The 10,504-nt window shown below is 35.2% G+C and overlaps 1 protein-coding gene across 1 annotated transcript; it reads left to right on the forward strand.

Moving 5' to 3' along the window:
* On the forward strand, nucleotides 1-10,171 carry LOC128219499 (complement C1q-like protein 4). Its single transcript, XM_052927306.1, has 7 exons — nucleotides 1-61; nucleotides 1,850-1,998; nucleotides 2,146-2,478; nucleotides 4,889-4,979; nucleotides 6,267-6,361; nucleotides 6,500-6,644; nucleotides 8,073-10,171. The coding sequence occupies exons 1-7, from the start codon at nucleotides 1-3 to the stop codon at nucleotides 8,252-8,254; spliced, it is 1,056 nt and encodes a 351-aa protein (XP_052783266.1). The 3' UTR covers nucleotides 8,255-10,171.
* Nucleotides 10,172-10,504: the final 333 nt, after the last annotated feature.

The following is a 10,504-nucleotide window of genomic DNA, read 5'->3' on the forward strand; positions in this document are numbered from 1 at the left end:
ATGGGTGCAGATATGTTACGGATGCAAGACCGATTGACAGAACTAGAAAACAACGTGGCAGGTTAGTGAAAATACTCCGGGACAACATCTGACAGCATGTACATACTAAGTAAGTGTGTATGCATATAAAAATGCAGAGTAAAATATACAAAAAGACAATCGCACACACACGTGCTTATCTAAAAGTTGTATTTTGGTATAATTCTACCATTTAAAATTATAAATCAAATGTGGTCACGCTACTTATACATATGTGGAATTTAGAATCATGAATCTTGAATTTGGGACCTCAGACAATAAATGGATATGCACTTCAATATGTCAACGATTTTTTGAGTCACACATTTGGAAGGTTATTGGGAGTTTGGGTAAAATTTTAGTGCTTTTGGACTTTGTAATTTTTAGCTAAACTGATTTTTATAAGTTTTGTACTTGGGTCACTTACATACAAACTATCAACGCTATCACTTTCAAACTTTGGAATACCTGTTCATTATCAAATGTAAAATAGTATAAATGAAGAATTATACAAGTTACATAACCCTGTAATATATTAGGCTGGATTAATGCCGCTTCTAAACTTAAACAAGTTTGACTCAGTAATGACTTAACTATACTTATTGCACAGAAACTTACAATATTTATTTAAACATGTTTTCTATATCAAAGTTATAAACTTGTAAAATATATGGTAATAGTCAACAGGAATTAATCAGCGTATCTCATTTGGCTGTTCATACACAAAACTCAGCTGACGAAGACAGCCATCTGTCCGACTTTAGGATCTCATTATCATGTTTTTGAACTTGGATTTATTTCCACATGGTAAATGTTTGTTTGATACTTCAAAAAAGCAGTTGTGTGAAGTTATTATACAACATAAATACATTGTATTATATCAGATTTTGAAGACGAGCGTTTAGCACCCGCAGGCGGTGCTGATGTTTTAATAAATTGTCTGGCCGCTTTTTTAAAATTTAAATATAGTTGAACCTACAAAACCAATAAGACAATACTAATTTGTATAGACGTGGCGTGATATGATTTAATTTCCTCACAGCGTGTTTGTTAATATCACTAACACAATCAACTGACTAACAAAGTACATGTTGCACCAAACTGTACAACTCTTCCGTGTACAGCAATTATTTTCCATTTTGAATAATAATAATAATTTTTCTGGAAAATAACTTACCAAATGTTTTAAATCTTTCAGTTGGGCTATTTGAAAATATTAAAAGGTATTTTTATTTCTCAAATTTAGATTCAGCTTCAAGAAAACCGTATTAAAATAAGTCTTTGGCTTCAAAATCAAAATTTTAAATTCTAATGGTACAATTAGAGCGAACAAAATATACATATATCTTCCAATGTTCACAGTACGTTTTGCAGTACGTGAATTATGCATTATTTGAGAGTTTGCGAACCACTACTTGCACGGGTACGTGCACGCATGGGCTACTTTTGTGCATTACGTCATCTAGAGCTAGTTATGTGGACATTGTACAAGTTTAGAATTACATGTACGAAAGCACAAAGAAATGTAATTTACTTAGTTTGAGTTTACGAATTAGAAGTAAATTAATTTCCTTAGTTTAATGAAATGAACGCTAGGTGGCGTTGTAAGTTAGCACGAGGAAAACGAGGTATTGGTCAGTGAATTGGTCATTCAGTTTCGGACAGTCAAACGGACAAGACTTAACTTTCTTTGTTAATTTTTGAAAACCGGTTTTGATTACACTGTGGGCGATCACGTGGTAGATTATGACTTCGGAGTCCATTCTAAGTACTGAGGATACGAGTTGTGGAGATTCGAAGCCTATCCAGTTGCAATTAAGTACTATTTTAGCGGAGTTAAGCAGCTTGAAACAAGAAGTACATGGTAACAGTTATTCAGTGTCACCAGAAGTGAAAAAGTTAAAAACTGAGCAAGACATAAAGTGGCGTTTTGAAGGAAACAAAGTTCAGTTTAACTTTAACAATGAATTGTTGGATGCTGTAAAACAAGCAACTTGGGCGTTAGAACATGGAAAGAGGGAATATTGTATTGAACAATTAAGCGAGTTTTCGGACAAATTGCAAAAGAGGAATAAGTTAATTAGGATTGCTGATAGTTCCGAGGGCGGCTGGGAGACGGTATGACAGTACGAGTCGAATCCGGTAGCGAGTGATAGTGAAGATGAGACCAAGATTCACCGAGCTGAGTGCAGAGCTCTCAAGAAGAAACGCTCTTCAAGGGGTAAGGGGCGTGATTTTGCTAACACTCGTCAGCCTGTGCAGTCGCCCTTTCTTACGGGAGGTGGGCGAGGTCATTTTCGTCCATACGGGTCCTTCAGCAACGCTTCCGGTTACGGTCCAGGATCCACTTCCGTTTTCGGCTACAACGCAGTCCCAGGCTTCGGCAGACCACCCGCGCCTGGCCCATGCTTCGCTTGTGGAGAGACCACCCACTTCCGGCGGAACTGCCCCCACGTTCGGGTAGGTGCCCAAGGCGACCAGCCTTCCGGTTCCAGAAAACGAGAATTCTGATGTGACATTAAAAGATGAGTATGATTATAGACGCTTTACTCATGATTTTTACGAGTATGAACAGGGTCAGAAACATATGATTGTTAAGGGCAGATTAAAAGATCACTTAGAATTTTGGCAAAGCATAGGTACTAATGATTATATATTAGACATTATTAAAAACGGTTACATGATACCTTTGTATTCGGAGCCAGAACAAATTTTCTGTAAAAACAATAAGTCTGCTATTTTAGAGCCAGAATTTGTTACTGAGGCCATAGAAGATTTATTAGATAGATGCTTAATAGAGAAATGTAGTAACCCCCCATATGTGGTTAATCCTTTAACTGTTTCAGTTCAGAGTTCTGGTTAAAAAACGTTTGATATTAGATCTAAGAGAGGTTAACACACATTTATGGAAGCAATCTGTTAAATATGAAGATATTAAAACTGCATTGGCTTTAATTCAGAAAGGATGTTTCATGATAAAATTTGATCTTACTAGTGCTTATCATTTTGTACAGATTTACGAGCCTCATACAAAGTTTTTAGGGTTTTCATGGAATGACAAGGGATGTAATCCTGTATATTATAGATTCGTAGTAATGCCATTTGGATTATCGTCAACTTGTTATTTATGGACCAAGTTATGCCGCCCATTGATTAAGAAATGGCGTGGTGAAGGTTTGCTTGTTACCATGTTTCTAGATGATGGCCTAGGTTGTTCGAGCACATATGAAAGTGCGTTGAGATTGAGTAGTCATATTAAGTCTGATTTATTGAGATCTGGTTTTATTCCTAACGCGAAAAAAATGTATTTGGACCCCAGTTCAAAATATGGAATTTTTGGGCTGTGATCTTGATACTTTAGAAGGTACCATTTCTTTACCAAAACGTAGATTGAGCAAAGCAAATTCAGCTATCAAAGAGCTAATTATTTCTGCAAACAAAAAGGTTCGTGTTTCTGTGAGGAAAGTTGCCAGTACAGTAGGACAGTTGATTTCAATGACAGTAGTTATTGGTAATATTTCTCAAATTATGACTAGGAGTGCAGATATTTTGAATGCTAGTCATTGGAATTCGTAAATTTTTCTGAGTGATGAAAGCCAACAACAGTTGTTGTTTTGGCAACAACATTTAGTGTTTGTAAATAACAAAATGTTTGAGCAGTCAAAAACATGTACAAAGGTGGTATATTCAGATGCTAGTGACACTGGTTATGGAGGGTATGAAGTAAATACTGTAAATGGTGTTTCTCAAGGTGTTTGGTCACAGGAAGAGAGCATAAAATCGTCTACGTGGAGAGAGTTAGTCGCAGTGTACAGAGTACTGTTGTCTTTGGTACATTTCGTAAGACACCAAAAGGTTAAATGGTATACAGATAATCAAGGTGTCAGATCAATTGCTGTCAAGGGTTCTATGAAAAGGGAATTGCAAGATGTTGCGTATAGTATTTTCCAGTGTTGTATGGTTAACTCTATTTCACTTGAAATGGAGTGGGTTCCAAGGTCGGAAAATGAATAAGCTGATTATTTGTCGAGGTTATCAGAGTTTGATGATTGGGGAATATCTGATGTCGTTTTGCAAATGATTTTTGAGAGATTTGGTCAATTACAGGTAGATTGGTTTGCATCATATTATAATGCAAAGTTACCAAAATTTTATTCCCGATTTTGGAATCCAAATTGTTCAGGTATAGATGCATTCGCAGAAAACTGGAATGGTCACATATGATTGTTTGTGCCTCCAATTGCTGTCATTCACAGAGTCATCATGAAAATGGCTAACGATAAAGCGAGAGGTATTTGAGTGTGTCCGTGTTGGAAATCGTCTTTGTTTTGGACATTTTTGTGTAAAAACGGTGTATTTATCGATGAAGTTGTCGATTGGTTTGATTTACCGATCGAGAAGCATTATTAAGTAAAATGCAAAAATGGAAAGGGGATGTTCGGAAATACTGATTTGAAATTTAGAATGCTGGCACTACAGTTTGATTTCAGGAAGGGGAATTAACTGTGATTTTGTAAATATGTAGTATAACAGTGAATAACCTACCCTGGTTGGGTAAATAAACGAGTTTTGTAATATTGCAGCTTTGCTGAGAGGCGGTATCGCCGAAACAATAACATTTGTCATTGCGGTATCGCATAGATGACTAAGCAGAATTGCTTTTTATTGCTTGGTCGATTGTATGATTAAGAAATTGCCACAATGCATAAAAATAAGGCGCATGCCGATGATTGTTTGTGAGATTATTACAATGCTTATAAGAAGAGGACGATTGTCTTTGTTCATGTTACGTTGTAACTAGGCAAGTTCCATTTAAAGAAACAAGACAAATGCTTATTTTGATTTTTGTTTTATACATTTATTTTTCCAGGTTCATGAGGAAGATATTAATAGCCTACCTGATGTCCTGCCGGATAGAGTGAACCTGCTCCCGGACCTGCTACGCCAGTCACGCGCACACAGTACGGACACAAAATACCATGGTGCTTTCATGCGTTTTCATAACTGGGCGTTGTGTAACGGGTTGGGGAGTAGGGACATTTTACCTGCTAGGAGTCTTGCAGTTGCTATTTATTTAGCATCTTTAATTCAAACCGCAAACACACCTAGTCCTGTGATTGCTGCTTTTTACGCAATAAAATGGTTTCATGACATAATGGGTTTAGAATCTCCTACAAATTCTAAATTAGTAGTAAACATTTTGGAGTCTGCAAAACGCATATTATCTAAGCCTAAAAAGAAGAAAGAACCGATAGATATTAATATTTTAAATGGTATATACGACAGATTGTATACACAAGAAAACATTAAAAGCCAGCGTATTATTTGCGCTTTTTTGGTAGCTTTCGCAGGTTTTTTGAGAAGTTCTGAGTTATTAAGCATTCATGTGTGTGATATTGTATTTCAATGTTCATATATGGCTATATTTATGGAGGGGAGCAAGACTGATAGATATCGTGATGGTGCTTGGGTAATGATTGCCAAAACAAATACAAAGTTGTGTCCAGTCGAGAATGTTAGAAAGTTAATATTTTGGAGCAAATTGTCAGATAACGATTATTTGTTTTGCAATATATGTTTAACGAAAGACGGTTACAAAACTAGAAGTGCAAATAAGAAAATGTCTTGCACCAATCTTAGAGAAGTTTTTCTAGAGGCTTTAAAGCCGCATGTAAACGATGTGAGTAAATACTGCCTTCATTCTTTAAGATCGGGTGGTGCTACTGTTGCTGCAAACAATGGTATTAAAGACAGACTCTTTAAAAGACATGGTCGGTGGGTTAGTGAAAGTGCAAAGGATTTTTCAGTGCCCGTTCTTTTAATTCAGTTGACTGTCCAGATGCTTATTCAAATACAGTATTTGTATTTCTCAAAATATTGTTCGTTTTTTGTTAGAAAAAACTAGTATCCACCACAAATATAGTGGTCAGTCATAAGTCTTAAGGTGTGTGTGTGTCAAGGTCATGAGGTCAATGAAATAAATGAATGGAGTTGTACGTCAGGAAATGATATTGTATTATATTTATTGTACAGCGATACACTTACACAATATATGAGGAAGAAAACAACACAGAAACAGAAATAGTGCAATTTAACAAGGAGGACATTGATGGATGTATCAACAGGCCTTCAAGTTCAATTTATGGTGAAATTCCAACAACGACCTACAAACCCAAGTAGGTGTGGCTAAACCGACAAGTACACGTACACCTCATGTTTCGCAACCTCTCTATTTTTCTATTCTACAGCCGGCAAGTGCGACGTACAGGGTGTTGCCTTCTATGCTTACCTTAGCGCCGATGTCTGTCCGGGGGCCCATCAGATCCTTGTATTTGATATCCTGGTAAGATAGTATTTATAGACAAAACATTTAATTGGTGTTGTAATAAAAGCTGTTCCGTCGAGTTTGCGAGCATGAGTGTTATCAAAACTACAGCAGTTCGATAAATTATTATTGTTAATACATATTAAGTGTCGCCAGGTGACCAATGTGGGGAGGGCCTACAACGCCCATGATGGCGCATTTGTTGTTCCTGTTAACGGAACGTACGTATTCGCCGTGTCACTTTTCTCTCAGGGAAATAAATTCGTCTGTGTTGAACTTGTCGTCAACGGTGACGTCAAAGGTAATGTATTTTAAAATGTTACTAATTAGCTGATTATATATTGGCCCAGTTATTTGTCCGAGGTTAGGTGTATTGGTCTGAGCCAATATAAAATCACCTAGTTAATGATTACTTTATTAATCAACTACACATACATAGACATTGCACATACTTGTGAATAAAGCACTGTACAGTGTAAGGAAGCATGTCTTATCGTCTTAATTTCGTAAATCGTTTGCCGAAACGTCCATTTTGTCGGTGTACAAAATCATTATGGTCGTAAAATCCACCAATGGCTTTAATACAACTGTAATATCAAACCGTACAACGTGGTTCAAGTATTTAATAGGTTCAAGTATTCCAAATAGGTTTATACGAAGCAGACATTTTTCAAAACAGTGGGGAAAACTGAAAACAAAATGGCTACCTTGTAAAATAATTTCCAGCATATTTCTCATTTTAGGCGAGTTTCGACAGCCAATGAAAATGGTTCATTGCTCAAATCCTATATTAGGCGAGTTTTGTAGCCATTCAAAACAGAGAAAACTCATAGTAGTCGAGTTTCGTTGATATTGGCCGAGTTTGGTCGATATTGAGCGAGTATTGACATATATTGTCTTCAATAGTCTGGTATTGGTACTTATATATCTTCAAATACGTAATAGTTGATTAATAAGAAACTGTACAAAGTGGTTGAAATATTTTATAAGCTAGTAATTCCAAATATGTATAAACAAGGTACACAACTTTCAAAACATTCGGCAATACGGAAAACAAAATGGCTGCCTTTTGAAATAATTTACAGCATTCTATATTAAGGCTAGTTTTGAAAGCCAATAAAAATGGTTCATTTTCTTAAATCCGTTTTTGGCGAGTTAAGTAGCCAATAAAAACGGCAGAAACATGTAGTGGCCGACTTTGGTTGATATTGGGCGAGTTTTGGCAATTTTATATTGTTATGAATTGTCAAGTATTCGTTCTAGGATTGTCTCGGAATTGCGTCAAATTCGCATAAAACAATAAACTTTCACATATTTCCAAAGGAAGACACTAAATAAATAAATGATTTCAGGGAGATAAGTGATACGGTCAGGAAAATAATATTAGATGGTTATACAAAAAGGGTTGGATGCATAACATAAGCGTCGGTTGATAAACCGAAAAAAAATAATATCATTTTAATTGTGTGTTTTTTTTTCGGTTTATCAAATTTATTAAATTTATTGTACTTGCACACTGTTAAGTGTAGTGATGTTTCCCGTTATTAGGGTATGTAGACATCGTATCATTATCAAGATTAAGCATTGTGCAAGTACAATAAATATAATCTGTGCTATACGGGCTATTTTTAAACTTCGCGGGTAAAAGCGAAAGGTCTAACTGCTTATTTAATGCCACTTTAAAACTATTCACTTTCAGCCCTCTTTTTATACACCTGTATATTTTCAGGCGAGGTTTTCGCGGACTCAGAAGAGATAAATGACTATCATTCCTCAAGTGCTTCAATTGTCGTTGACGTTAACGTGGGTGACCACGTGTACGTACGTCGCTGTGCCGACAGCACGTGTGGCATACTTAGCCGAGCCTCACGTGGGCGAACCTCTTTCTCAGGATGGTTTTTGAAATATTAAAAAGAAAAATGCTTTGAAATTGTGAACAGTGGTATGCATTTGACATATCACATTGACAACGGACACAGTTTGCTGTTTGACAAATGACTATAAGGTTGACGTCGAATGGTATGGGAAACAACGAGTGTATTAGTACAAAAATATAATATATCACATATTTCCAAAATATCACCATTGCAAGATTCAATAATAGTTTAATTATGGAGGTTTCTCTTACATGACCGAAAGTAAACTTTATTGGAACTTTCATTTCAATTCAGTTAAAACTTTCCTACATCTCTGTTAACTTAGAATATAACATTTCCTACTTCTCTGTAGACTTTGAATATAACTTTTCCTACGTCTCTGTAGACTTTGAATATAACATTTCCAACGTCTTTGTTAACCTAGAATATAACATTTCGTACGTCTCTGTTAACGTAAAATATAACATTTCCTACGCCTCTGTTAACGTAGAATGTAACATCTCCTACGTCTCTGTTAACTTAGAATATAACATTTCCTACGTCTCTGTAAACGTTGAATATAACATTTCCCAAGTGAATGTTAACTCAGAATATAACATTTCCTACGCCTCTGTTAACGTAGAATGTAACTTCTCCTACGTCTCTGTTAACTTAGAATATAACATTTCCTACGTCTCTGTAAACGTTGAATATAACATCTCCTACGTCTCTGTTAACTTAGAATATAACATTTCCTACGTCTCTGTAAACGTTGAATATAACATTTCCCAAGTGAATGTTAACTCAGAATATAACATTTCCCACACCTCTGTTAACTTAGAATATAAAATTTCCTACGTCTCTGTTAACTTAGAATATAACATTTCCTACGTCTCTGTTAACTTTGAATGTAACATTTCCCACGCTTCTGTTAACTTTGAATATGACATTTCCCACACCTCTGTTAACTTAGAATATAAAATTTCCTACGTCTCTGATAACTTAGAATATAACATTTCCCACGTCTCTGTTAACTTTGAATATAGCATTTCGTACGACTCTGTTAACTTTGAATATAACATTTCCTACGACTCTGTCAACTTAGAATATAACATTTCCTACGTCTCTGTTAACTTTGAATATAACATTTCCCACGCTTCTGTTAACTTTGAATATAACATTTCCCACACCTCTGTTAACTTAGAATATAAAATTTCCTACGTCTCTGATAACTTAGAATATAACATTTCCCACGTCTCTGTTAACTTTGAATATAGCATTTCGTACGACTCTGTTAACTTTGAATATAACATTTCCTACGACTCTGTCAACTTAGAATATAACATTTCCTACGTCTCTGTTAACTTTGAATATAACATTGCGTACAACTCTGTTAACTTTGAATATAACATTTCGCACGACTCTGTAAACTTAGAGTAAAACATTTTCTACGTCTCTGCTAACTTAGATTGTAACATTTCGTTCGTCTTTGTTATCTTAGAATATAACATTTCATACGTTTCTGTATACTTAGAATTTTATTTTAGAATATAACATTTATTACGTCTCATTTTCCAATTTGATATCTTATTATACGAATACTCATTAGTTTATGCAAATGTGTTTAAATGATCATGCTGTTATGATCATGCTGTTATGATCATGCTGTTATGATCATGCTGTTATGATCATGCTTCATCTCATGTTTGAAAGGATCCTTGACTCCTTAGTAAATTGTTGACAATATTATATATTATTTGCTTATTTTAAAATTGATACATTAATTGCAATCATTAACGAATATACATCTTTTAGTTGACGTTTATATTTTACCACTGTACGTTTTTTCCAATCTACATCCGCAGTGAATCAGCACTCAGTGGCCTTTGTATACGTCATTTCCATACAATGTTCTTTAGTACGGAGTTATAAGGGAGGCGAATGTCAATAAACTGAACAGAATGCCTCTGCATAGTCGGTATTAGTCACATCCTTTTACCTAAAGCATGCATCTCTCGGTCTTCATAGTTCACCAGGTTTGTCATGCGTATATATAAGATACACATAATTTCACATAGTGCAATGACCAAATACTCACAATTTTTAACGATTGGTATCATCATCCAAATAACTTAAAAGAAGATCTATTTCTAGAATTAGTTTGATTTGGTTTATAATTTCTTCAAGATAACTGCACTTTGTGTTATTTCCAAGAATATTGTTGTCAAAGTTATCGCGTTATAGAAAGGAATACATTTTAAGCCGTGTATTGCACTTTTGTGTTCAAATGCAAAAACAACTTTTT

The sequence above is a fragment of the Mya arenaria genome, chromosome 15, assembly GCF_026914265.1.
Source record: "Mya arenaria isolate MELC-2E11 chromosome 15, ASM2691426v1".
In the NCBI taxonomy this organism is placed as follows: Eukaryota; Metazoa; Mollusca; class Bivalvia; order Myida; family Myidae; genus Mya; species Mya arenaria.

What these genes read in the sequence shown, in the direction of transcription:
- LOC128219499 (XM_052927306.1), top strand. Translation starts at nt 1, where the DNA reads ATGGGTGCAGATATGTTACGGATGCAAGACCGATTGACAGAACTAGAA. An exon ending in ACAATGAATTGTTGGATGCT is followed by an intron (nt 1,999 to 2,145) that starts GTAAAACAAGCA and finishes ACGGTATGACAG; the next exon opens with TACGAGTCGAATCCGGTAGC. An exon ending in ACGCCAGTCACGCGCACACA is followed by an intron (nt 4,980 to 6,266) that starts GTACGGACACAA and finishes TCTATTCTACAG; the next exon opens with CCGGCAAGTGCGACGTACAG.